This window comes from Callithrix jacchus, chromosome 22, assembly GCF_049354715.1.
Source record: "Callithrix jacchus isolate 240 chromosome 22, calJac240_pri, whole genome shotgun sequence".
Lineage (NCBI taxonomy): Eukaryota > Metazoa > Chordata > Mammalia > Primates > Cebidae > Callithrix > Callithrix jacchus.
Window position 1 is genome coordinate 32,638,499 of NC_133523.1, and position 27,289 is coordinate 32,665,787.

Sequence of the window (27,289 nt, forward strand, 5' to 3'; positions counted from 1 at the left end):
GGTGTCTGCCATGCCAACAGTCCTCTTCAGGGGCAAGTGGCCCTATCAGGTACAATCTCCACGTTTATTTGGCTTTGCCTGTGCATCAACTCTAACTAACTAAATCACTCAACTCAGAAACCTGTGTCATTTTTCATTCTTTCTTCTCTTACTACATATAAACCTTCAGCAAGTTCTGACATTTTTCCTCTAATTGTATCTAAAAACCTTCTATTTCTCTCCATCTCAACTACAAACAACTCCTCTAGGCCATCAATATCTTTTCCTTGGGCACTACAATTGCCTTTTATTTTTTAATCTCTTCTTTCCTTTGGTACTACAATTGCCTTTTTTTTTTTTTTTTTTGAGATGGAGTTTTGCTCTTGTTACCCAGGCTGGAGTGCAATGGCACCATCTCGGCTCACCGAAACCTCCGCCTCCTGGGTTCAAGCAATTCTCCTGCCTCGGCCTCCTGAGTAGCTGGGACTACAGGCGCGTGCCACCATGCCCAGCTAATTTTTGTATTTTTAGTAGAGACGGGGTTTCACCATGTTGGCCAGGATGGTCTCGATCTCTTGACCTCGTGATCCACCCACCTCAGCCTCCCAAAGTGCTGGGATTATAGGCGTGAGCCACCACGCCCGGCCTACAATTACCTTTTTTTAATCTCTTTTTTTCAAATCTCCCTACTTCCAATCTTATCTGCTGCTTTGTGTTTAAAGTAGACAAAAGAATAAGGCTTACTAAAAATGTAGTTGAACTTTTCTTAAAGTTTAATTAAAATAATCATTTAAATGTGAGAAAAACTGGTTATCAATATTTTATTCTTTAGATATAGAAACTTAATAAAGAATCAAAGAAAACGAACAGTAACAGTGAATATCTTTCACCCCATGTCAAAAGTCCTGAGGATGATGAAGAACTCATACCCAGTTTCAAGAACATCGGCTTATAATACGTCTTCCCAACCCAGAGGTAGAGTTAACACAAAGTAATCTCAGAGAGGAACAGAAACCTAAGGCTATCTGGGCATGTTTCCTCTGTGCAACCAAAAAGAAACTAAGTAGCACTGCTATCATTTATCAACTACTTACTATTCTTTCATTAATCAAATATTTACTGAGAGCCGACTATGCGCTGGCCATTGTAAATGCTGAAGATGGAACAACTAAACACTAAGACAAGAAAGTCCCTTCTTTCACAAGCTTGAGTCTAGTTACAATGAAGAAAATTAAAGTGCAACGAGACATTTCATGCACAGATAGGTGGAATACACATATTTTCTAATCAAACTGCTTTCACAGAACAAATGTAACTTAAAATCCTCTATTTTCATGTACTATGACATTGTAAATGCTCATCCCCCTCCTTCCATTATAAATGCATGGTTATGGCCGGGCATGGAGGCTCATGCCTGTAATCCTAGCACTTTGGGAGGCCAAGGCGGGTCGATCACCTCAAGTCAGAAGTCTGAGACCAGCCTGGCAAACATGGTGAAAACTAGACTCTACTAAAAGTACAAAAAGTAGCTGGGAGTGGTGGTGTACTCCTGTAGTCTCCACTACTCAGGAGGCTGAGGCAGAAGAATCGCTTGAACCCAGGAGGCAGAGGTTGCAGTGAGCTGAGATGGCACAACAGCACTCCAGACTGGGCAACAGAGCAAGACTCCGTCTCAAAAAACAAAACAAAATGCATGGGGCTGGGCGCAGTGGCTCACGCCTGTATTCCCAGCACTTTTGGAGGCTGAGGCAGGCGGATCTCAAGGTCAGGAGTTCAAGACCAGCTTGGCCAATATGATGAAACCTCGTCTCTACTAAAAACACAAAAATTCCCTGGGCATGGTGATGCGTGCCTGTAGTCCCAGCTACTCAGGAGGCCGAGGCAGGAAAATCACTTGAACCTGGGAGGCAGAGGTTGTAGTGAGCTGAGATCATGTCACTGCATTCTGGCCTGGGTGACAGAGTGAGACACTGTCTCAAAAAAAAAAAGGCATGGTTATATGAGATATCTGATCCACATGTAGCATGATACCACATTCCAGACAGAAAGTGGGAAAAGAATGCATGCCCACTGAACCTGCCCCACCCCATCCCCACACTTTTGAAAAACTGCCTGACCAATCAGGCATGGTGGCTCATGCCTGTACCCCACCGCTTTGGGAAGCTGAGGTGGGTGGATTACCTGAGGTCAGGAGTTCAAGACCAGCCTGGTCAACATGGTGAAACCCTGTCTCTACTAAAAATACAAAATCAGCCAGCTGTGGTGGCAGGTGCCTGTAATCCCAGCTACTCAGGAGGCTGAGGCAGGAGAACTGCTTGAACCCAGGAGGTAGAGGTTGCAGTGAGCCAAGATCACACCACTGCACTCCAACCTGGGCAACAGTGAGACTCCATCTCAAACAAACAAACAAACAAATATACAACAGAGAACTGTCTGAGAAGCCCAATCTAACAACTTTTACTTACATCAACAGGGGAAGCTAGAACATGTAGAGTTTGTTGTTGTTGTTTTGTTTTTTCTTTATTTAAGCAGGGCAAACAAACAATATTAGGACTTTTATAGCAATAAAGAAGGGAACTGATACTGAGTCGGCCACATATGTGGCAAAACAACAGCATCTACAATTTAATATATTCTCAAATATCTTTCAATTATGTACGAAGTTAAAATATCAGTTAAATGAAAACATTAGATACATGTCAATATGTGCATATACAAGTGCATATATTTGTATGTATATGCGTATATATCTATATATGTATATAGGAGTACATAGGAAAAAACAAACTATGCATACAAGATGAACTGAACCATTTACTACATTAATAAGAGAAAATTACGAAGATATTTCCAAAGAGAAACAGAAGATTCCAAGTTACTAGATAAATCCTTTTAGGCATTTGCTAAGGAAAAAAAAAATCATGCCTTGGAAAAATAGAGAAAACTTAAAGGCACCTTAAACATGGCTTTTAGATATCAGAATCATTATTTCCTCTTCTCTGGGGAACCTCTCTTGGAGGACAGAAATGGGAAAGGAGACAATACACCTCCCCTGGGGCCCAAATGACAACGCGAGTTTACTCTGCGTTCCCCTCCCCCGGCAAGCGAGGGCTATCAAAGGAAACTGGGGCTACCAACTCAAACTCATTGTCATTGAAAACTGTCCTTTACTATCACAGGACTGAGCTATTTTCTCCTCTCACATATGACTATGTGTGACATTTGGTCAGACACACAAACACAGTCTCAACTCCAGGCACACACAGTGCTTCACTCACACACCCACCACTGGACACAAAGTCAAAAGCCCTCACCCTCTACGCTCCCACACAGTGTCACAACCACACAAGTACAAAGCTCCTTCTATCTGCACACAGACGAACATATGGTCACAGAGTCACAATCACACACCCACTGCGGGCAGGCAGTCACGGCAAACCCACACCCTCACACAGAGTTACGCAGTCACACATTAACAGTCCTAACACAGGGACTCACGGGATACCAGCAGAATCCTCCCCACATCCGCACACAGGGTGTCTGTCATACATAGTCACAATAACACACACACAGTGCCAGGATATACTGTCACAAAAATTACAATTTCACAACCGCCCTTCCTCGGCCCGTTCCGCCTGAAGAGACTTAATACTCAGTCTCAACCCCCGCAACCGGTTCTAGACGCTTCACCTCCAGCCTCCTACGAACCCAGGAGTCTCCAAGCCGACCTACTCAGAGCCCAGCATCTGGGTCGCGTGCATTTCTCCACCGAACCGTGGGCGTCACGGGGAGGGGCCGAGGGCCCGGCGCCTTCTGGGAAATGTAGTTCAGCGCCACGCCCGCGATGAGCAAGATGGCGCCGGGTTTGAGCCCAGCCAAAGGCATTGTTACCCTCATTCCCGAACCGTGCCTAACAGTCTCCTGGGGTTCCTGGCTTAGTATCGCACCATGGCTCCTACATGAAGTCTACACAGCATGTTTAAGCTGATCTTAACACTTGTGGCACACCACTACCCTCTCCCAGGGATATCGTAAACTAAGACTCGATTTTTCACTCCTCCCCCAACCAGGAAGACAATCCCCACAAGCTCTGGCAAAGGAAAGAAAGTTCGCGCGAAAAGCTGACAAACCGCTGAACCTTCTGGGAATTGTAGTCCACCCTCAAAAGAGTGGCACGGAGGACGAACCAACGTCCGGTTCTGAGCCCGGGCCTGACCGAGCCCAGGAGACCTCTGGGAGCGCTGCCCGCCGAAGGAGTGCGCAGGCGCGGACTCTCCGGCTCGCCATGGTGGTCTTTGTCTGCTGGTGAGTTGGGTTTCGGCTCTGTGGGACTCGGCTTTCTGGACGCTCAAACGCGCCAGGGACGCTTAATGGGAGGATTTGCTGTGCCTGCGACGGGACTGGGGAGTGTGAAGGGGTGGAATCGTCTCCTGTGATGTGCGGTGATCAGCGCTTGTGTGGCTGGGGCAGGCGTACTGTAGGAAACGGGTGGGTTCGCGGGCGGGGTGACCGAGGGTGTGAGGCGGAGGTTGAGGGTTACAGTTAGTAAGAAACTGGTTCCAAGTTTGTGAGGATGGACAGATGGCTTTGTAGGTAGTAACCTCTAAGCCTCACTTTTCTCATTTCTAAAATAATAAGGATGCGTTTTCTGGAAAATAGGAAAGGGAAAAGGCTAAGGAATTGAGCGGATAATTTTTAAACTTGATTTGTATATAAAAGCAGACCTGTTGTGGAGTAGAAAACAAAATCAGCGTTACCTTTCCATTATTTTTTAAAGAGGAAAGATTTCTGAAAAACTTGTTACTGGATGCCTGTACACCCAGTAGGCACTGACTTTTCTTAATACTTTGGAGAAACTTTGGTGCGGTTGCTTAGAGAAACCCTAAACTAAGGAATCTCTAAGAGGTAGTTTCCACTAGTGCAGACAGCACAGAATTGGGAAGCTAATTGTCCTCCCTTTAGTGCAGAGGTCAAGAAACTCCCTGATTTGTCAATGAGGGCAGCAATCTGACTTCTAATTTAATCAGGTTTTCCCAGCCTTTTGTCAATATAGGGGAAATTTTTTTCTTCTGTGTACAAACATAGAAGTATTCTGTCTTAAAGTATCTTGTCACACTTATGCTTAACATATTTTTCAATAAAATAAAAAAGTAAAGTAACAGGTTTTGAAACATACAAAAAAAGTAAAAGATACAAAGAAGACAGGACTTAGTTTCTGCTTTTTTCTTAACTATTGGTGTTTCCAAGTTTCTGGCCTTGGTCATCTTTTCACCTCTAAGTACTCCTATCGGCAACAACATTACACTGCCATGGCTTCATCTGACACAGATGACTAATAAATGTCTGTTTATATCGCAGGCTTGCCCTGAGCTCCTGATCCTTATTATCCAACTGCCCAGTGTGCAGTCCACCTGGAAGTTGCATAGGAACTTCAAGCTCTTTGTGTTTAAAGTGTCATACTGATAGCCCCTTCTTCCTGCTCTCTGCCTCCATCTGTTTCCCCTCTGTACCTGTTTCAGCAATTCATAGCACTGTCTAGCTAGGTTCTAAGGCTCTTACATCTTAGAGAAAGCTTCTGAGTAAGTTTGAGCCTTTCATTTGTCATATCCCATTACAAATTGTTAACCAAGCTTTCTTAGTACACATAATCATAAATGCATTTTATGTTTGCTGAATCAGTGAAACAAAAAAATGATGTTTGCTGAATCAGTGAAAGAGCATACAGTGAGCGCTCTGTATATGTAGGTTCTGCCTCCACGGATTCAACAAACCATGAATCAGAAATGTTGTTAAGCTTGCGATGGTTATGTCTGTACAGAACATGTACAGACTTTTTTTTTCTAGTCATGATTCCCTAAACAAGACAGTATAACAACTATTTGCAAGGCATTTACATTGTATTAGATATTATAAGGAATCTGGAGATGACTTAAAGTATATGGGAGGATGTGTATAAGTTATATGTAAATATACTTCCATATACTTTATTTTTATTTTTTTGAGATGGAGTCTCACTGTCACCCAGGCTGGAGTACAGTAGAGCAATCTCTGCTCACTGTAACCTCCACCTCCCAGGTTCAAGCGAGTCTCCTGCCTCAGCCTCCCAAGTAACAGGGGTACAGGTGCATGCCATTCATGCCCAGCTAATTTTTGTATTTTTAGTAGAGATGGGGTTTCACCATGTTGTCCAGGCTGGTCTCAAACTGACCTCAGGTGGTCTGCCCACGTCAGCCTCTGAAAGTTCAGGTATTACAGGCGTGAGCCACTGCACCCAGCCTCATATACTTTAAATGAGTATCTGCAGATTTTGGTATCTACAGTGATCCTGGAACCAATCCCCTGTGATATCAAGGGAAGACTATTATTATAGGATACTTACTATATTTAACTTCTCCTAGTTAACCTAAGTAAAATATTAGTCCTATAAATTTTTTTAGAGCTCTGACTTATAAATAACATCAGAATAACTTCCTGTATTTTTTTCCATATTACTCAAGATTGGTTACTTCATATTTATGAGAAAAGTGTTGTTATGGGGAAAATAATATTCAAAAATGTGACTTCAATCAGGAGCAGAGTCACAAGTGACACCTGCTCAAATGAACCTATATAGGTTGTGAGTGTGGATAACTCTGGCATCTTAGTCTCTCAGAGTTTCTCTGTAAATCCTGAAAATAAGATCCTGTTTCTCATTTTTGAAATGTGTAGAGCTTTTTTTTTTTTTATCCTTCTCTGAGGCAGAATCTCCCTCTGTCGCTTAGGCTGGAGTGCAGTGGTGTGATCTCAGCTCACTGAAACCTCTGCCTCCTGGTTTCAAATCATTCTCCTACCTCAGCCTCCCTAGTAGCTGAGATTACAGGCACCCATCACTACGCCTGGCTAATTTTTGTATTTTTAGTAGAGACTAAATGGGGTTTTACCATGTTGTCCAGGCTGGTCTCAAACTCCTGACCTCAAGTGATCCACTCGCCTCAGCCTCCCAAGTGCTGAGATTACAGGTGTGAGCTACCATGCCCAGCCATTGAAATGTGTAGAGCTTTTGAATAGCATAATGGGTCTGGCCTGAGATGCTATGTACAAAATACCCTTTTTTCCATTTGCTCACATGTTGGTCAAAGCCAAAGAGTCATCATTACTTTGTTCTTTTTTACAGGCCTGCTTCCTTGTACATCCGCAGGAGCTGCAAAACCTTTAACAGCTCTAAGGGCTCTGCCTGAATTCTGGGATGCTGCTTTGTTCCCCAACCATAACATCCACATCCAGTGTCATTTTTCCGTTCACAAGTTTAAAGTCAGCACTTAAAACAAGAACAACAATGGATGATTGAGAAAGAAATGTAAAGAAGGTTCTCTTTATGTGAGTAAGCGAGAACCTGGCAGGTATGAATGGGATAAAGGCTTATTAGAGTTATTCAATGAGAGTTTGCAGCCTCTGAGTTTTGTTTGTCTTTTTGAGCCTTTGTCTTTTAGACTGACTATTGCTGGGAATTCTTTAGATACCTAAATGACATTTGCAGACCTTCTTCCTGACCTCCTTTCTACCTGAATCTATACATCCCTTTTATCAGATTCTAGAGGACTGATTGCTCTTCTAAACGCTATTCTGGATGCCAGTCACTCTACATCATTTGCAGCCTCAATTTCATGATTTTTGTACAGCCTCAATTTCACTTTTCTCCCTTTCACTAATATTTTCCATTTTTCACTTTTCCCTGTATGCCTCGACTCATTTCCTTAAGCATTCAGTCCTTCATAGATCTGTTAGCTTTCAAAAACTGGCATATAAGTTCTTTATTTAAAATGTAATCATTCTATGTGCAACTATTATGTATCAATAAGAAAATCTTTCAGGCCGGGCGCAGTGGCTCACGCCTATAATCCCAGCACTTTGGGAGGCCGAGACGGGTGGATCACAAGGTCAAGAGATCGAGACCATCCTGGCCAACCTGGTGAAACCCCATCTCTACTAAAAATACAAAAATTAGCTGGGCATGGTGGCGCGTGCCTGTAGTCCCAGCTACTCAGGAGGCTGAGGCAGGAGAATTGCTTGAACCCAGGAGGTGGAGGTTGCAGTGAGCCGAGATTGCGCCATTGCACTCCAGCCTGGGTAACAAGAGTGAAACTCAAGTCTCCAAAAAAAAAAAAAAATACTATCAAAAACTAGCAAGTAGATGCTTTTCTTTACAATTTAGCTTTCTATCATTTTTTCTCCTTCCATTGTTATATTCCTCAGAATTGAATTTTGCTTTCTTACTCTCATTTTCTGATGTCTTTCTACCCCCAGCCATCATAGTCCAACATTCTGTTACCTCCTGCTTTTTAACAATATTGCAGGCTTGGGAATTATTGCTGATTTCCTATTAGTTCATTTCCCTGTTAATTTTAAAAAGAAATAATACTATTATTATCAAATTTTAATATGTATGCTTGATAGAAAATTTAAATAATCGGGTATGTCTCTTCATTCCTGGCCCTCAGTTCCCTGTTTCCCAGAAATAGCCACTGTTAGCAGTGTCTGCTGTATGCTTCTAAATGTTTGTGTTTTATTTTTCTTGTTGATGTTTTTTAGAGTCTCACTGTGTTGCCCAGGCTGGAGTGCAGTGGTGCGATCTTGGCTTACTACAACTTATGCCTCCCGGGTTCAAGCAATTCTCCTGCCTTAGCCTCCAGTAACTGGGACTACAGGCATGTGCCACCACGCCTGGCTTATTTTTATATTTTTAGTAGAGATGAGGTTTCATCATGTTGGTCAGGCTGGTCTCAACTCCTGACCTCAGATGATCCACCCACCTCAGCTTCCCAAAGTGCTGGTATTACAGGTGTGAGGCACTGCGCCGGGCCGATTTTTTTAATGACTGTATAAAAAGGCTCTCAGATACAGCAGTGACATGATTTGACTGTGAGAAGATTGCTGTGGCTGCTGTGTTGAGAATTGTAAAGAGGTAAAAGCTAAAGTAGTAAGACTGGTAAGGAGGCTGTTAAATAATCCAGGAAGACATGTGGCTTAGACCTTGGTGGTCACAGTGAGGATTGTCCAAAATAGCCAGTAAGTTACAAGGTTGTAAAGAGTGTAATCTGACAGAAAGAAAAGTGTTGTTTGAGCAACGAGGAGAATGCGATTGCTATTTAAAGAGATGAGAAGAATTTGAGAGGAATTGGTTTGGGAGCTGAAGCAAAGCTTGAATAGGGCAGGGTAAGTTAGCTCACTATTAGACATTGAAGTGGAAATGTTGAGTACTCAGTTGGATATTTGAATCAGTTACTGAGGAGAGAGGTCCAAGCTGGTGATTAATATTTTTTAGGCGTCTCATATTCATGATATGTAAAGCAATGACACAAGACTAAGAAGTGCACTAATCACAGTAAAACTAAGTGACTATAATAAACCTCAAAATGTACCAGTTTAAGGAATGTAGGAATGGGTTTCTTGGTCATGTAACACTTACGTGGTGAGTAGTCCAGATTAGCATGCTAACTTTGGTGTTTGTGGTCCCTGAAGGATGTGGGTTCCTCCCAGGTTCTCTCTATTATTGGGTTGTGGTTGGAGCTGGATCAACAATGCATCCTGGTTTCAGCCAGATAGAAGATGGAGGAATTGCTCCTCTAGGACAGGAGTTCAGCAAACTTTTTTTATAAAGAGCCAGGTAGCCAGGCGTGGTGGCTCACGCCTGTAATCCCAGCACTTTGGGAGGCTGAGGCGGGTGGATCGCGAGGTCAAGAGATCGAGACCATCCTGGTCAACATGGTGAAACCCCATCTCTACTAAAAATACAAAAAATTAGCTGGGCATGGTGGTGCATGCCTGTAATCCCAGCTACTCGGGAGGAGAATTGCTTGAACCCAGGAGGCGGAGGTTGTTGTGAGCTGAGATCGCGTCATTGCACTCCAGAGCGAAACTCCGTCTCAAAAAAAAAAAAAAAAAAAAAGACCCAGGTAGTAAATATTTAAGTCTTTATAGGTTATAGGATCTCCATTGCAGCTACTCAACTCAAGCATTATACTGTGACAGTAGTCATGGACAAGAAAATAAATAAACGTGACCATGTAAAACTCTTAGTTTGCCAAGCCTGTTTTAACAAGTCACTATTTACACAGAATACAATTAAGAGTTTCCTTGCCATTAGAGCATTTGGATTACATTTTGAAAGTACTTTTTGTTTTATTTTTTGAGACAGAGTCTTGCTCTGTCACCCATGCTGGAGTGCAGTGGCACAATCTTGGCTCACTGCAACCTATGCCTCCCAAGTTCAAGCAGTTCTCTTGTCTCAGCCTCCCAGGTACCTGGAATTTACAGGTGCCTGCCATCATGCTTGGCTAATTTTTCTATTTTTAGTACAGACAGCATTTCACCATGTTGGCCAGGCTGGTTTGAACTCCTGACCTCAAATGATCTTCCTGCCTCATCTTCCCCAAGTGCTGGGATTACAGACGTGTGCCACTGCACCTGAAAATATTTCTTAAACATGAGAATATTTCATTTTCTTAGATTCTGAGAATATTTTTTAATATTAAATAAAATATTTTAAAATACTAAAAAATATTTTTAAATATGAGATAAATATTGAAATAACCATTTTACTTGGTATTCTGATGAGATTTTCTAGTTCAGTTCAGCATTGTCATTTACAGTGTTAAAAATTCAATTCTGATAAGTATGTATGAAGGAGATAGGGTTTTAATTACAAAGAAGTTGTAATTTTTAATTTTTTGGGGGTTGTTTGGAATATAGTAGCATGTCATGATCTGTTATGCATAATACCAATTTTCATGAATTTTTAAAAAGTAATAATAATACCATCATCTAATAAACATTTAGTAAAAGTTGCATGCTAAGCCGTCTACACCTTGGGCTTAAGGGAGCAAGAGCTCTATTTTTTTTCTTCTTTATTTTATTTATTTATTAAAAAAAAATTTTTTTTTGAGACAGGGTCTCACTCTGTCACCAGGCTGGAGTGCAGTGGTGCAATCTCAGCTCACTGCAACCTTCGCCTCCCAGGTTCCAGTGATTCCCCTGCCTCAGCCTCCTGAGTAGCTGGGAATACAGGTGCCTGGCACCAAGCCCAGCTAATTTTTTATATTTTTGGTAGAGGCAGAGTTTTACCATGTTGGCCAAGTTGGGATCTTTTTAAATGGAATGTTCTTTGTACTCAGTGGGCCTGTTAAGTATGTAGACTCATGATTTATAATTCTGGGAAGTGTTCTTTATTAGTTATTTGAAAATATCCTACATTCATTTTTCTTCATACTTTCTTTGGAACTCCTTTAGTAGATGTTGAGCCTTCTGGATTCTTCCAGTAACCCACTAATGTTCCAATCATTACACTCTTTCTTTCTCCCTTTCTTCTTCCAGTCTTCCTTTTTTTATTCTAGGAGATTTTCTAGACTGACTTTCTCCAACATATTGAATTTGTAAGATCAATATCATATTGTTTATTTCTAAAACACTTCTTTATAGAACACTGTTAATATTTCATTACAGTGATAATAGTAATCTCCTAGCTTTCCATGATATTAATTGTAATGTTTTATGTGTAAGTTTTTCTGCTCTTTACCTTGTATTTTGTTTGATCTAGCTTTGATGTTAGGGCTTTCATCAACTGTTTTCTGATCTTTAGCTCTGCATTAATTTGTGTACATAAGTGGGGCCTGTAAAATGCTGGTTTTCACTGTGCAGCAATCACTGATACAGATGTGTTGCTTTTGATGATTCCAAATGTTAGTATATGTAGGTGTTCTCATGGTCTTCTCATTTTTTTAGTAAACAATTCTTCCATCATCTGACACCTAGCAACCACCAGCATTCTCGGAATTTAACAGAAGAGCCTCTGTTACATGTATAAACTTTTACTTTTTGTTCTCTTCTTACTATGATGCTCTCATCTACTTTGGTCATCACTAAATTTGGAGCCTCTTGGTTTTGTGTGGATGATAAACTTCACATTTCTGTCTAGCTAGGAGAGTTCAGGGCATTAGCTGGTCCTTTCACCGTCATTTTACAAGCCCTGCCTTCTACTCTTGTCCAGTCTCTCTGTTGATAGAGCCTATCTGTTAATATCTGTATTACAAATGTGTGTAGGTGGCACCTACATCTGCTGGCTTTTCTTTAAAGCACTCAGTTCTGCTGTTAATTTACAGTTCTCTATTTGCTTTCTTTCCAAAATTTCCTAAGAATTTTTTTTTTAAGAGACACAGTCATACTCTGTCATCTCGTCTGGATTGCTGTGACATGATCATAGCATACTGCAGCCTCAGACTCTTGGGCTCAAGAGATCCTCCTACTTGAACCTCCCAGGTAGCTAAGACTACAGGTGTATGCTACCACACTGGCTAATTTTTTTAATTTTTGTAGAGATAAGGCCTCACTTTGCTGCTCAGTCTGATCTCAAACTCATGGTCTCAAATAATCCTCCTGCCTTGGCCTCCCAAAGTGCTGGGATTACAGGAATGAGCCACTATCTCTTGCCCTCATAATACTTTTTTCCACTGATGTCTTCTTTTCTTTTTTGAGACGGAGTTTCGCTCGTTACCCAGGCTGGAGTGCAATGGCGCGATCTCGGCTCACAACAACCTCCGCCTCCTGAGTCCAGGCAATTCTCCTGCCTCGGCCTCCTGAGTAGCTGGGACTACAAGCACGCGCCACCATGCCCAGCTAATTTTTTGTATTTTTAGTAGAGACGGGGTTTCACCATGTTGACCAGGATGGTCTCGATCTCTTGACCTCGTGATCCACCCACCTTGGCCTCCCAATGTGCTGGGATTACAGGCATGAGCCACCGTGCCCGGCCCACTGATGTCTTCTTAACCTTTGAGTTCTTGTAAGTATGTGCCCCTCTTCACCCTTTTACTGTCATTTCAATGATGTTTCAGGAAGACATAGAAATAAGCACCTCATTTAAACTTTCCTGTTCAGTTTATTTATGTCCTATCTTCCTAGGCTCTCCCAGTCTTTTCAGTATTTGTGCTTTCCTCCTGTTTCTCACCTATTTATGTTTTAAAGACCAAGACCAAGTCTTGCTCTGTCACCCAGGCAGTGGCACGATCATAGTTTATTGCAGTCTTCAAATCCTGGGCTCAAGCAATCTGCCCACCTTAATCTCCTGAGGACTACAGGGGGACTACAGGCTAGTTTTTAAATTTTTGGTAGAGACGGGAGTCTCACTCTTATACCCAGGCTATTCTCAAACTCCTGGCCTCAAGCAATTTTCCTGCCTCACTCTTAAGAAGTGCTGGGATTATAGGTGTGAACCACCACACCTGGCCTTGTTTTCTCCCATTTTACTGATTTAGGAAGTGGGCTGGGTTACATTTAAAAGCAGTTAAAATTATACATACCTAAGAACGTCATTTGTATTTGAACTTTATACTGAGAGACTAGGCTTGGATAAAGAATCTATTTTACAATTACATTTCTGAAATTATATTAATAATGGGAAACTTCACAGGTGTTAGTGATGTTATGTTGACAACAGCGATAACCTAATTTATTGGATGCTTATTACATGCCAAGCACTATATATTATATATGTATTAACTCTTTTTCAATGATGATTTTTTTGTAATTCCTTTTAGAAGAAGCCCGGGAAGTTTATAAACAGATAAAGACGCAACATGAAAGACTTGTAAGTTAAGTCTCATCTTTCTCTGAAAATACAGACTGAGGAAAAGTTTAGGAAACGTATTTCCTCTGAATACAGTCGTTGCTTATTCAAGACTACCCTTCTGTGTATGGGACTCAGTTTAAAAGAGTTTGAAACATAACTTATACACAATTTATACTTAAATATGAGAGAAGCTCTATAAGAATCATTAAGAATATAAAGAGACGTTATATTTTATACCTTTTCATAATCATCTCATCTCAGGGTAATCAATGTGAGAAAAATCTTTCTTCATAAATTGTTAGATACCTGAGAATTAATATTGAAAATACACCATATGAATTTAGTGAACGTGGGAAAGCTTTCATCTTTATTACATCTCATTTAGTACTAGGGAAATCTCCTTATTAAATTCACATTCATGATAGGAATGTTGGAAAGTCTTCAGCATGAATCAGATCTCCTTCAGCATGATCAAATTCATACTGAAGAGAACCTTTATGAATGTAATGAATGTAGAAAAACCTTTAGCCTGAAGCAAAACTTCCTAGAACATAAGAAAATGCATACTGGAGAGAAATCTCATGAATGCACTGAATGTGGTAAAGTGTTCTCTCGAATCTCATCCCTTACTCTACACCTCAGAAGTCACACAGGGAAGAAAGCATATAAATGTAATAAATGTGGAAAAGCCTTCAGCCAGAAGGAAAACTTCCTTTCTCATCAGAAACATCATACTGGAGAGAAACCTTATGAATGTGGAAAAGTTTCTTTTCAGATGCCAACCCTCATCAGACACCAGAAAAATCATACAGGAACCAAACCCTATGCATGTAAGGAATGTGGCAAAGCCTTTAACGGCAAAGCATATCTCACTGAGCATGAGAAAATTCATACTGGAGAAAAACCATTTGAATGTAATCAGTGTGGAAGAGCCTTTAGCCAGAAGCAATACCTCATTAAACATCAGAACATCCACACTGGAAAGAAGCCCTTTAAGTGTAGTGAGTGTGGAAAAGCTTTTAGCCAGAAGGAAAACCTTATTATACATCAGAGAATCCATACTGGAGAGAAACCTTATGAATGTAAAGGGTGTGGGAAAGCTTTCATTCAGAAGTCAAGCCTCATTAGACACCAGAGAAGCCACACAGGAGAGAAACCTTATACATGTAAGGAATGTGGGAAAGCCTTCAGTGGCAAATCGAATCTTACTGAGCATGAGAAAATTCATATTGGAGAGAAACCCTACAAATGTAATGAATGTGGAACAATCTTCAGGCAGAAGCAATACCTCATTAAACATCACAATATTCATACAGGAGAGAAACCCTATGAATGTAATAAATGTGGAAAAGCCTTCTCTCGAATCACATCACTTATTGTACATGTGAGAATTCATACGGGTGATAAGCCTTATGAGTGTAAGGTCTGCGGGAAAGCCTTCTGTCAAAGCTCATCTCTTACTGTGCATATGAGAAGCCATACAGGTGAGAAACCCTATGGTTGTAATGAATGTGGGAAAGCCTTTTCTCAGTTCTCAACTCTTGCTCTGCATATGAGAATCCATACTGGTGAAAAACCTTATCAGTGTAGTGAATGTGGGAAAGCTTTCAGCCAAAAGTCACATCACATTAGACACCAGAGAATTCATATTCATTAAAGTTCTCTGAATGCCTTGGATTTAGCAAAACGTTCAGCAGATTTTACACTGAATAGTATATCGGAAAATTCATTTTACATTAAAGTGACATGAATGTGAGAAGTCCAGCAGCAATTCAAAACTTAAATACTGTGATGTCTATTAAGTATTATACAGAAAACCTGTACCCCCAAAACTCCCACAACAAGCATTATTGAGGCTCTACTTCTAGGAGTATTCTCATTGAAGTTAGATCTTGTCATGGACACTGCTTACTGTGTTCCTGGAAGGCCTACCAGATGCATTAAGAAATAGATATGAGGCCAGGCGTGGTGGCTCACGCCTGTAATCCAAGCACTTTGGAGGTCAAGGTGGGTGGATCACCTGAGGTTGGGAGTTCAAGACCAGCCTGACCAACATGGTGAAACCCTTTATTTAAAAAAAAAAAAAAAAAAAAGATAGATATGAGACATATAAGGATTTGAAATTGAAACAAATTTATCATTTTTGTGATATGTTTTGCTACATGTATGACTTGTAAAACTATAAACATCAAAATTATTTGTTGTTGAAACAAAATTGAGACTGAGACAGAATATTGAATTCAGAAATATGTACATGAATATAGGGGGAACTGCTAATTGAATAAGGTGGTATCCCAAATTGGGGGGAAAATCATGGATTACTTAAAAATTAATTGACTTTTCATATGGAAAAATAATAGATCTCTACCACCATCATACATTAAAATATTTTTCTTAGGAATTCTAAAAGTATTGAAGACTAAAATGCAAAAAGCAATATTTAGTCATATAACAGTTTTATAGGAAAATGTTTTTAAAACCTTGGGGAGGAAAGAATTTCTAAAACGTTCAGAATACATAGCAGTTCAACTCTTGAGTACAGTAGTCCCTGATTTTCTGCAAGGGGTAGACTCCAGTTCCTCCAGTGGATACCTGAAACCCAGATAGTACCAAACTCCATGTTTTTTCATATATATATTTGGAGTCCAAGGAGTATATATATATATACCTATGATAAAATTTAGTTTACAGATTAGATACAGCAAGAGATTTAAAACAATAATAAATATATAATGGAAAAATTACTACAATATACTGTAATAAGTTATGTGAATATGATCTTTCTCTCAGAATACCTTATTGTACTGTTGTCAACCATTTTTGAACTGTGGTGACCATGGGTAACTGAAACCATGGAGGGCAAAGCTCTGGATAAGGGGGAACTACCATATATATCTAAGAAACACATGAACACAGGGAGTCATATACTGGTCTGTAGCTGTATAATTCATTGCAGCATGAGTTACAGTAGCCAGAAATTGGGAAACATGCCTGTCTCCCGTGACATAGATGGATAAAATGTGATAAGAGTAACATAGAATACTCTCTAGCAGTTAAGTGACAAATGAAGTTTATATATTAACAGATTTTTTTTTAAAAAACCATTAAAGTGAAGAAAAACGATGAACATATTGTAATGATGCTCCTGTGAATTTGAACAAAATCAACACTAACCAGCCCTAGTACTAAGCACTGGTTATGGATAAATTATGTAACACTAAAGAATGGATTGAAAGGGTACACACTCTATTCCCAAAAGTGGAGTGGTTGCCTCTAGGAAGAAAGGAGGTGGAAGGGAAATGTGACCAAGCATGCTAGTTAAAGGATACTTCAATTTTGTATTTATTTCTTATTAAAAAGAAATAAACATTCTAAGTAAACATAAAATGTTAATTCTGGGTGGTGGTAATATTTGTGTTCATTCTATCATTCGTGCTGTTTCCTTAAACTTCTGAAAATTCAAAAGCTCCAGATAGGAGTGAGGAAGCTGTACATGAAACATTATAATGGACTTACATTCCCAGTCAGATACTAATATTCTATAGAAGATATTTCTGAAATATCTTTAAAATATGAAATAATTTTTAATTGGAGTGGCAACTTAAATGCAATTAAACTAATGTGTCACAAGAGTAGTCTACATAATCTGTACGTAGTTCTAATCTGTACATAATCTTGGAGGATATGATTTGCAGCAGGTTCATTGGAGCACATTTAAGGATCATTTTATTAAATATATGCACAGACATGGAGACAATTTGTTTTTACTAAAACATTTATGAGAAATTTTAATACTCTGCACAACCAGTATTGGTATTGAAAATTAGCCACTTTGGCCGGGCGCGGTGGTTGAAGCCTGTAATCCCAGCACTTTGGGAGGCCGAGGCGGGTGGATCACGAGGTCAGGAGATCAAGACCATCCTAATCAACATGGTGAAACCCCATCTCTACTAAAAATACAAAAAATTAGCTGGGCATGGTGGCGCATGCCTGTAATCCGAGCTACTCAGGAGGCTGAGACAGGAGAATTGCCTGAACCCAGGAGGTGGAGGTTGCAGTGAGCCAAGATCGCGCCATTGCACTCCAGCCTGGGTAACAAGAGTGAAACTCCATCTCAAAAAAAAAAAAAAGCCTCTTTGAAAATGAGAAAACTGTGTCACTCTTTAATTTTTTTTAATAAGCCATTGAGTAAAACATTAACTTCTGGATTTCACCTTCACTTTTAACCTGCAGACTAAATTGCTTTCTTATTTATGTCAGACACACTCAAGTCAATCCCAACCCTCTTGTTACCTTGGGAAGATAGTGCTGAAAAAGGGGATCTCCCACCTAAACAGTGTTCTCTTATTTGAAGCCAGTCTTTTTGAGAATTTGTTTACTTGGATTTCTTTCCACAATAACTTGACAGAGAAAGCTTCTAATGATATTTTTGAATGATGATAAAAATGAGTATACAGCATTTAAACCTTAGACTGATTTTAAATATATTAATTTCTTTTAAACTCAATGCAATGTTAATATTATTATAGCACTTCTTATAGCATTTCTGGAGGTTGGTCTTGAGATAAAATTGAAAATTACTGTTGTTGATTTTCTGAGGTAATGTACCAGAATACCCAAATAAAATATATGTATGTGTACATGAATCTAAACTGTTCTATTTCTCATTTTGCTTTACTTAATCTTTCATATTTTTTAAGTGTTTTGCCCATGTACTAGTGCAGCTTCAAAGTCACCAGAATAACTAGGACTCAAATTCAGACCGAACCAGGAGGACTATCTTTTTGAGCCTTGAGTTGGCCATGGTCCTGGACCCAGCAAAAAGAATTATTATGAAGGTCAGAGTAAGATGAGCAATTGTTACATAATATCCTCTAATACTGTGTACTATAAATTTGTTCAGCTGCCTGCTTGTCTATTCAGTTTGCTTATTTGCCAGTATAAACAATTCTACAATAAAAATTCATGTAATCATCCATAAATTTCAGTTGTTTTTATTTCTGTGGGTCAGATTTACAGGGAAGGGATTGGTAGATCAAAGGATATATGTTACTTAAATATTTTTAATAGATATCAGAGTCAGGTCCAAAGGAACAACATATCCTCTGCAATAGATCCTATGATACTACTTAATTGTATGCTGCTTTGATGAGTATAAACTTCATTTGCTCCCAGATTTGCTTTGTGAATTTTCATATTGTTAGCTCATTTTTCCGTAGGATTATTTATCTTATTGCCCCTCCTCCCCCCGTTTTTTTTTGAGACGGAGTTTCACTCTTGTTACCCAGGCTGGAGTGCAGCGGCGCGATCTCATCTCACCGCAACCTCCGCCTCCTGGGTTCAGGCAATTCTCCTGCTTCAGCCTCCTGAGTAGCTGGGATTACAGGCATGCACCACCATGCCCAGCTAATTTTTTTTTTTTTTTTTTTTTGTATTTTTAGTAGAGGCGGGGTTTCACCATGTTGACCAGGATGGTCTCGATCTCTTGACCTCGTGATCCACCCGCCTTGGCCTCCCAAAGTGCTGGGATTATAGGCGTGAGCCACTGCACCCAGCCCAAGATGGGGTTTAACCATGTTGACCAGGATGGTCTCTATCTGTTGAGCTCGTGGTCCACCCGCCTCGGCCTCCCAAAGTGCTGGGGTTACAGGCGTGAGCCACCACGCTTGGCCAAGATTATTTTCATACAAAATTGCTCTCTTTTCCTTTTTAATTTCCTTACCAAAAACGTATCTTCATATTCATAACTTCACATCACTCTGCCCTATTGGCTCTTTTCTTTCTTTTTTATGAGATAGCAGTCTTGCTCTGTCACCCAGGCTGGAGTGTAGTGGCGTGATCTCAGCTCACTGCAATCTCCACCTCCAGGGTCCAACCAATTCTCTGCCTCAGCCGCTTGAGTAGCTGGGATTACAGGAGCCTGCCACCACTCCTGGCTAATTTTTGTACTTTTTTTTAGGTTTCACCATCTTGGCCAGTCTGGTCTTGAACTCCTGACACTGTGATCTGCCTGCCCCAGCCTCCCAAAGTGCTGGGATTACAGGCATGAGCCATCCTGTCTGGCCTTACTTGTTCTTTTCTATCTGGTTTCTATTTCCTTCCTAAATCTGTATTTTGAAACAAACTTTCAACAATCTCTGAATTAGACCTTTTCTCAGTTAAGAAAACATTGTTATGCTTATCATACAATTTTTCTAATCAAAACATTCTCTTTTTTTGGCACAATTTCTATTACAGAATTATATAAGAATTTTAACTCATAGGAAACTTATGAAAGCCTAGGAAGCAAGAAATTTTAAATGTTTGTCACATATATGTGACAGTGTGAGAACCATTTTATAATTTTTAGAAACATACTTCATAATTTTTCTGTGTATTAATAGACCACATATATGTAGTCTTGTTTTTTTGTTTTTGATGTTTTGAAACAGGATCTAGCTCTTACCCAGGCTGGAGTGCAGTGGCAGTATCATAGTTCACTGCAGCCTTGAAATCCTGGGTTCAATTGATCCTCCCATTTCAGCCTCCTGAGTAGCTAGGACTACAGGGACACAGCATCATGTCTGGCTAATATTTTTTTAATTTTTTTTGTAGAGAGAGGGTTTCACTTTGTTGACTAGGATGGCCTCAAATTCCTGGGCTCAAGCAATCCTTCTGCCTCAGCCTCCCAAAGTGCTGGAATTACAAGCATGACCCACCACACCTGCCCTATTTAGAGTTTTTATAAGATTTAAAATGCCAAGAACAAACATTTATGTTCAACAATTTATATTTCGGCTTTTAATTTTAATTTTATTTTATTATTTTATTTTTTTTTGAGGTGGAGTTTCACTTTTGTTACCCAGGCTGGAGTGCAATGGCACAGTCTCGGCTCACCGCAACCTCCACCTCCTGGGTTCAGGCAATTCTCCTGCCTCAGCCTCCCGAGTAGCTGGGATTACAGGCATGTGCCACCATGCCCAGCTAATCCTCAATCTGTGCTAGAGGGATACGTGGCTGATAACAGGCACTGTGGGAAGGCATGCGGGTTCAGAGCATGGAGGAGATCCTCGAGGTGGGCTCGGGAGCGGCCCTCATCCATGGGGAGACACTAGGCCTCATGGGCTTCGGTCTCATGGGGCAGGCGGTTGCAGATCGAGACAAGGCCTTTGGATTCAGTGTCATATTTTATGACCCCCTACTTATAGGATGGGATAGAGCGGTCTGAGGGCACGCAGAGGGGACCCTGATACACTGAGATCCTGAAGGATTTGCTGTATCAGAGTGACTGTGAGTCCTTGCACTGCAGCCTCAATGAACATAACCACCACCTCATCAATGACTTTATCATAAAGCAGATGAGGCAGGGAGCATTCCTTGTGAACACAGCCCGTGGTGGCCTGGTGGACAAGAAAGCCTTAGCACAGGCCCTCAAGGAGGGCAGGATATGAGGGGCAGCTCTCACCTTGCACAAATCGGAGCTCTTTAACTTTGGTCAGGCTCGGTTAAAAGATGCACAGGATCTCATCTGCACTCCTCACACTGCCTGGGACAGTGAGCAGGCATCGCTGCAGATGACAGAAGCAGCTGCCACCGAGAACCAAGATCCACTGAGCCAGCACAGGTTGCATCCCAGAAAAATTAAACTGGGAACAAGGAACTCCTGGTCCCATCAGCACCTTGGTCAGCAATAGACCTGCAAGCAATTCATTCCGAGCTCAATGGTGCAACATACAGCTATCCGACTGGCATCATGGGCATGGCTCCAGGGGGACTTCCTGCAGCCATGGAAGGAATCATCCCTGGAGGCGTCCCAGTGACTCACAACCTCCCGAGAGTGGCACATTTTTCCCAAGTTCCCTCTCCCAACCAGTCCACAAAACATGGGGACAATCGAGAGCACCCTAGTGAGCAATAGCAGAGAATGCTGGAAGGTAATCATTCAGATACACTTGGGACCAAGAGACAGTGAAAAACAGAAGAACTAAGAAAAAAAAATTACGGTCTTTTAAACTGATTCCAGACATACGCATCATTGATGTTGCAGTGTTAAAAGTACAAAAGCTAGAAAACTGAAGACGTCCTCTGCTTATGGGAGCGCTGAAAGACTAGGATGTGATTTCTTAACAACCAACTTCTGTTCTTGTATGTTAAGTTTTTCATCTGCACATCGAATCACAAAGAATAAATAGAGGTTTTTTCTTTATCAGTCCCTTGGGCACAGCAGGTCCCGAATATTCTTCTTTAGAGTATTGCATCAAGAGTTCAAACATTGGGCTACAGTGGCTCCCACCTGTAATCCCAGCACTTTGGGAGGCTGAGGGTGGTTGATCACCAGAGGTCAGGAGTTTGAGACAAGCCTGGCCAACATGGTAAAACCCCGTCTCTACTAAAAATACAAAAATTAGCCGGGTGTGGTGGTACACACCTGTAATCCCAGATTCTTAGGAAGCTGAGGCAGGAGAATTGCTTGAACCTAGGAGGTGAAGGTTGCAGTGAGCTGAGATTGTGCCACTGCACTCCAGCCTGGGCGACAAAGTGAGACTCCGTCTCAAGAAAGAAAAAAAGAAGAAATTCAAGCATCAAAATAAAAAATATTAAGAGGAAATCCCCATTCTGTGACTCTAGTCCCTTCAGTCCACAGGGGCTGTTTACCTCTTTTTGCTAGGATCATATTACTACAAAATGGGGAGAAAACTGTTTGCTGTGGTAAATACCTCACACATAGCATTGAAGACAGTACAGGCTCCTGTGAGAAGCGTCTCTCACATCTGCTTCTGGTGTTGTTTTGTTTGAAGAAGAAGTCTTGCTCTGTTGCCCAGCCTGGAGTGCAATGGCAAGATCTGGATTCACTGCAACCTCCGCCTCCAGGGCTCAAGTGATTCTCCTGCCTCAGCTTCCTGAGTAGCTGGGATTACAAGCATATGCCACCATGCCCAGCTAATTTTTGTATTTTTAGTAGAGATGTGGTTTCACCATGTTGGCCAGGCTGGTCTTGAATTCCTGACCTCAGGTGATCTGCCCACCTTGGCCTCACAAAGTGCGGGATTACAGGCATGAGCCACCGCGCCTGGCCCAATTAATAGTTTCAACTGTGTAAATCATTACACTAGATTCCCACTCCCCATTCTCATTGCCAGTATTCCTGGACTTAAACTGGCTCTGGAAATTCTCTAAACATAGTGAATTCTATTTTCTATGACCCCATAAATATTGGGCATTGTTGTGATATGTGAGAATATGAACCCATGGTTGGGAGAGTCGGTGTCATGCATGCAGTCCTTCTACCTCTTCTTGGCCACATAAGAATGACATTTGGCCTGGAACATTTCCTTACCAAGAGATACAGAGCCCACATGGGGCTGTGCAATGTGTGTTTTAAGCTAAGTGATATTACAGAAGAGTAAAAAAGTTTTTAAAAATGTAAATGTTTATAAAGTAAAAAAGTTACAGCAAGCAAAGGTTATTATGGAAGAAAAAATAAATGTAGTGTAGCCTAAGTTTACACTGTTTATAAAAAGTCTACAGTGATGCATGGTAATGTCCTAACCTTCACATTCATTCACCCCTCATTGACTCTCCAGAGCACTTTCCAGTTCTGCAGGCTCTATTCATGGTAAGTACCCTGTACAGGTGTACCAGTTTTTACTTTTTATACTGTTTTTTACTGTACCTTTTGTGTGTTCAGATATGTTTAGATAAATACTTATCATTGTGTTACATACAGTAACATGTTGTACAGGTTTCTAGTCTAGGAGCAACAGGTTATACCATATAGCCTAAGTGTTCAGTCAGCTATACCGTCTAGGTTTGTGTAAGTACACTCTATAATGATGAAATTATTACACAGTGATGAAATTACCCAACAACTCATTTCTCAGCATATATCCTTTTTTTGTTTTTGCGTTTTTTTTGAGAATGAGTCTCACTCTGTCGCCCAGGCTGGAGTGTAGTGGCGCAATCTCGGCTCACTGCAACCTCTGCCTCCCGGGTTCAAGTGATTCTACTACCTCAGCCTCCCAATTAGCTGGGATTACAGGCACGCGCCACCACGCCCGGCTAATTTTTGCATTTTTAGTATAGACGGGGTTTACACCGTGTTGCCCAGGCTGGTCTCGAAACCCTTGGCCTCCCAGAGTGCTGGAATTACAGGGGTGAGCCACCGCCCTCAGCCAGAATTTGTCCTTATTTTTAAGCTATGCATGCCTGTGTATATAGGTCAAAAGCAGTCAAATATTGGCCATTAGCTATACTTAGTCCAAGTACACTAAATAATTGCAGGAGAAAGTGAAACTCTCCTTACTCCGTTTCCCACTCATTTATGACAAAACACACAAAAGTCAGAATAACACCTGCCCTTTGCAATTTCAGACTCCTCTCTTCTTCTCCAAACCCGTCCCACATTTGGGATACCTTCCCTTCGACCTCCCCAATCACATCGCAGGTTCTTGGTCTACACCCTTTTTGCCTCCCCAACCAGCTTTGAGTCTTACAACCCCTGGTTCCATAACCTCTCTGCACTAAGGAGCACCAAACAAAATTCACGCCAGTACAGTGGCCAAAATAGCAACCCGGGATGTTTGCGCCTGCGCATTCTGGGTGCACAGTACTCCCAGAAGTCTCCGGCCGGCGGCCCAGCGCCGGCTAATATGTGAGAGGAATTAAGATGACTTTCCAAGGGTCCAACCGCCTTCCCAGCTCCGAACTACATCTCCCAGAAGGCTCAGCGGTGCGGTTAGCTTCCCGTGCTGACCTGTCTCTTTCTGAGGCTGTCCAGCGCCTAGGGACAATAGGACGGGTCCAGGAGCTAAGCCCATCTCAAAACACTTCGGAGTGACCTTCTTTGGGGGCCAGGGTCTGAGCCTGAGGCGGGGCTCCATGAGGACTCTGGGGCGTCCGCCGTTAGATGAGGGGCGCGATCCTTTCAGCGGGGCTGACGCTAGGCGCGGTCAGGTATCCTGACGATCGGGAGCCATCTTGTCCGGCCCTGATACGTCTCTAACTACATCTCCCAGAGGACTCCTCAGTATGACTGTGCTTCTCGCGGGAATTCAGCCTCCAAGTCACGCGCTGGCGGGACCCTCAGGACTTCACCAACAACTACCCTAGTGCCAGGGAGGGTTCTGCTGCTTCGGGAGCTCGTAAGGCCTAAGGTGAGGAACCTGGGAGAGGGCGGGGCCCGGGGCCGAGCCTCGGCCTTGTGCGTCGTTGGAGGTGAGGTTGAAAGTGTGCGCTTGCGTCTCTGTGGAGGTGTGTGGTGAGTGATCGCGCGATTGTGACAGGCTCCTCTTGTGATGAGTGTTTCCAACGCTCACACCGTGTGCAGCACGGCCTCTGAGACTGGCTGTTGGTGTGTGTGAGAAGGAGCGGGACCACGTGCGGCATTGTGTGCGCGGCTGTGGGGAGCTTGTGGCTGCTCGAATGTTACCGCGTTTGTCCCCGTAGTGGGGTGGGACTGTGTCGCCGTGTGACTGTGTGCAGAGCTCAGGTGGGGATACCTGCGAGTAACTGCATGTTTCTATCTGTGTGTGTAGCTGTGGTTAGTGTGTGATCGTGACTGTGACCGGGTACAGGTGTGCGCCGACTGACAGTGTGGTTGTGACTGTGAATGTCTCCTCGGTGTGCACTTGTGCTTGTGTGATCGATAAGGGCCCTTGCGTGTGCGACCCTGTTGCTTTGGGTGTGGATTGTCTGTAGCTGAATTTCCCCATGGTGGGGATGTGCTCAGGTTTGTGTGGCTGGATAAGTCACACAATGTAAGGTTTTATCACTTATGTATACTTTAGGCATTATACTCCAGTTTTCCCGTTTTAAAACTTTATATGAATGTTGTCATACTGTCTCCGGTTTATTTTTACAATTCTGTGAATCATCCCTATTAGATAAAATAGCAGTTCATTCAATTTTTTTGCTATATTGTATTCTCACTTTTGAAGTATACCACAATTATTCATCCTTTCTAATGATGGACGTATTAGTTATTTATAGTTTTTTTATTTTATAAACAACACAGCCACAAACATTCTTTCACATGGGGTACACATGCTTGAGTTTATTTACCAGCAGAATTGCTGGTCCACATGATATCTTCCACTTTACTAAACAGTGTCAAAATATCTACCAGAGTGGGCGGACAAATTTGTACTTGAACAGCAATGTTTGAAATATTTTATTGCTCCATATCCCTACCAAAACATAGTTCCGAGAGTTAAAAAAAATTTTTTAGGCCAGGTGTGGCGCTCATGTGTGTAATCCCAGCACCTTGCCAGCCCAAGGCTGGAGGATCGCTTGAGGCCAGGGGTTGCTGGAGACTAGCCTGGGCAACATAATGAGACCCTGACTCTACCATAAATATATTAATACATACATAATAAAAAAATTTAGCCAAGCATGGTGTCTGACACCAATAAGTTCTAGCTACTTAGGAGGTTCAGATACGAGGATTGCTTGAGCCCAGTAGTTTGTAGCTGCAGTAAGCTGTGATCACACCACTGCCCTCCAGCCTGGGCAACAAAGCAGGAGGGTGTTGATAGAGCCTATATAAAATGTGCAAATCTTAAGTGTACAGCTGTGTAACACTCCTAGATCTATATAAAGAACTTTGCCACAAAGACCTGAGATGGTTTCCTCATGCCCCTTCTCAGTTGTTTCTCCCCCACAATCTATTCAGAATTATATGATCATTAACTAATTTTACCCATTCCTTTTTTTTTTTTTTTTTTTTTTTAAGACAGAGTCTCTCTCTTGTTGCCCAGTCTGGAGTGTAATGATGCAGTCTTGGTTCACTGCAACCTCCACCTCTCAGGTTCAAAGGATTCTCCTGCCCCAGGCTCCCGAGTAGCTGGGATTATAGGCACCAGCCACCATGCCTGGCTAATTTTTGTATTTTTAATCAAGACAGGGTTTCACCAGGTTTGTCAGGCTGCTCTTGAATTCCTCACTTCAGGTGATCCATCTGCTTTGGCCTCCCAAAGTGCTGAGATTACAGGCGTGAGCTAGTGTGTCCAGCTGTTTTACACATTCTTGAACTTTATGTATATATGGAATTATACAGCATGTACTGTTTTATGCCTGGCTTCTTTGTTCTATATTATGTTTGTGAAATTCATTCATGTTGTTCAGTGTAATTATACTTAGTTCTCATTACATTGGGGATATATTGCAGTATATTAGTTAATTACATTGTTGATAGATATTTGGGTAGTTTCCAGTTTGGGGCTGTTACAAATGATGCTGCTGCTGTGAACACTCTACCATGTTTTTGGTGAACACATGAAGGCTTTTGTCCAGGATTAACACTTAGGATTGGCATTGCTAGATCATAGGGTAGGCTAATGTTTAATAGATACTACCAAGTTTTCATGTGGTTGTTCCAGTTACCCTCCATCCAGCAATGTATGAAATTTCCAGTTGCTTCATATCCTCTTCATAATTTGGTACTGTTAGTATTTTAACTATTTTATTGGTTGTGTGATGCAATGTCATCATAGTTTTTTTTTTTTTCTTTTGAAACAGAGTCTCGCTCTTTCACCCAGGCTGGAGTGTAGTGGTGCGATCTCAGCTCACCGAAACCTCTGCCTCCCAGGTTCAAGTGATTCTCCTGCCTCAGCCTCCCAAGTAGGTGGGATTACAGGCAGCTGCTACCACGCCCAGCTAATTTTTGTATTTTTAGTAGAGATAGCGTTTCACCATGATGGCCAGGCTAGTCTCAAGCTCCTGACCTCAAGACAT

The 27,289-nt window shown here is 41.7% G+C and overlaps 2 protein-coding genes, 1 long non-coding RNA gene and 2 pseudogenes across 14 annotated transcripts in view; 3 read left to right on the plus strand and 2 right to left on the minus strand.

Annotated features, from left to right (window-relative positions):
* The window catches only part of LOC103789918 (uncharacterized), an 8,636-nt gene extending 4,871 nt beyond the window's left edge, over positions 1-3,765 (minus strand). The window contains exon 1 of the long non-coding RNA XR_616129.5: positions 3,670-3,765. This is a non-coding gene — a long non-coding RNA (uncharacterized LOC103789918). The remainder of the gene's footprint in view (positions 1-3,669) is intronic.
* Positions 3,766-4,231: 466 nt separating this feature from the next.
* ZNF260 (zinc finger protein 260) lies at positions 4,232-18,561 on the plus strand. Of its 5 annotated transcripts, none has more exons than XM_035284919.3 (4): positions 4,232-4,284; positions 7,133-7,358; positions 12,648-12,793; positions 13,548-18,561. In XM_035284919.3, exon 4 carries the CDS (start codon positions 13,998-14,000, stop codon positions 15,234-15,236), a length of 1,239 nt encoding a protein of 412 aa, XP_035140810.3. In that variant the 5' UTR covers positions 4,232-4,284; positions 7,133-7,358; positions 12,648-12,793; positions 13,548-13,997; the 3' UTR covers positions 15,237-18,561. The 5 variants fall into 5 exon arrangements, with proteins under 5 accessions (XP_035140810.3, XP_054106317.2, XP_054106318.2 ...); XM_054250342.2 differs by having other exon boundaries at positions 12,651-12,793; XM_054250343.2 differs by having other exon boundaries at positions 7,133-7,335.
* Positions 18,562-20,397: 1,836 nt separating this feature from the next.
* On the plus strand, positions 20,398-21,614 carry LOC103789925 (C-terminal-binding protein 2 pseudogene; annotated as a pseudogene).
* A 2,122-nt stretch (positions 21,615-23,736) lies between these two features.
* Positions 23,737-24,547, minus strand: LOC144580728 (uncharacterized; annotated as a pseudogene).
* Positions 24,314-27,289, plus strand: part of ZNF566 (zinc finger protein 566) — a 29,875-nt gene continuing 26,899 nt past the window's right edge. For 4 of the 8 annotated variants that reach the window (XM_008987828.5, XM_008987829.5, XM_078359172.1 and 1 more), the window contains exon 1: positions 24,314-24,711. The gene's annotated coding sequence lies outside the window, so the exon portion shown is untranslated. Of the gene's footprint in view, positions 24,712-24,752; positions 25,047-27,073; positions 27,176-27,289 lie in introns of those variants that run through there. The other 4 variants (XM_035284264.3, XM_078359171.1, XM_054250340.2 and 1 more) reach the window with 3 other exon arrangements.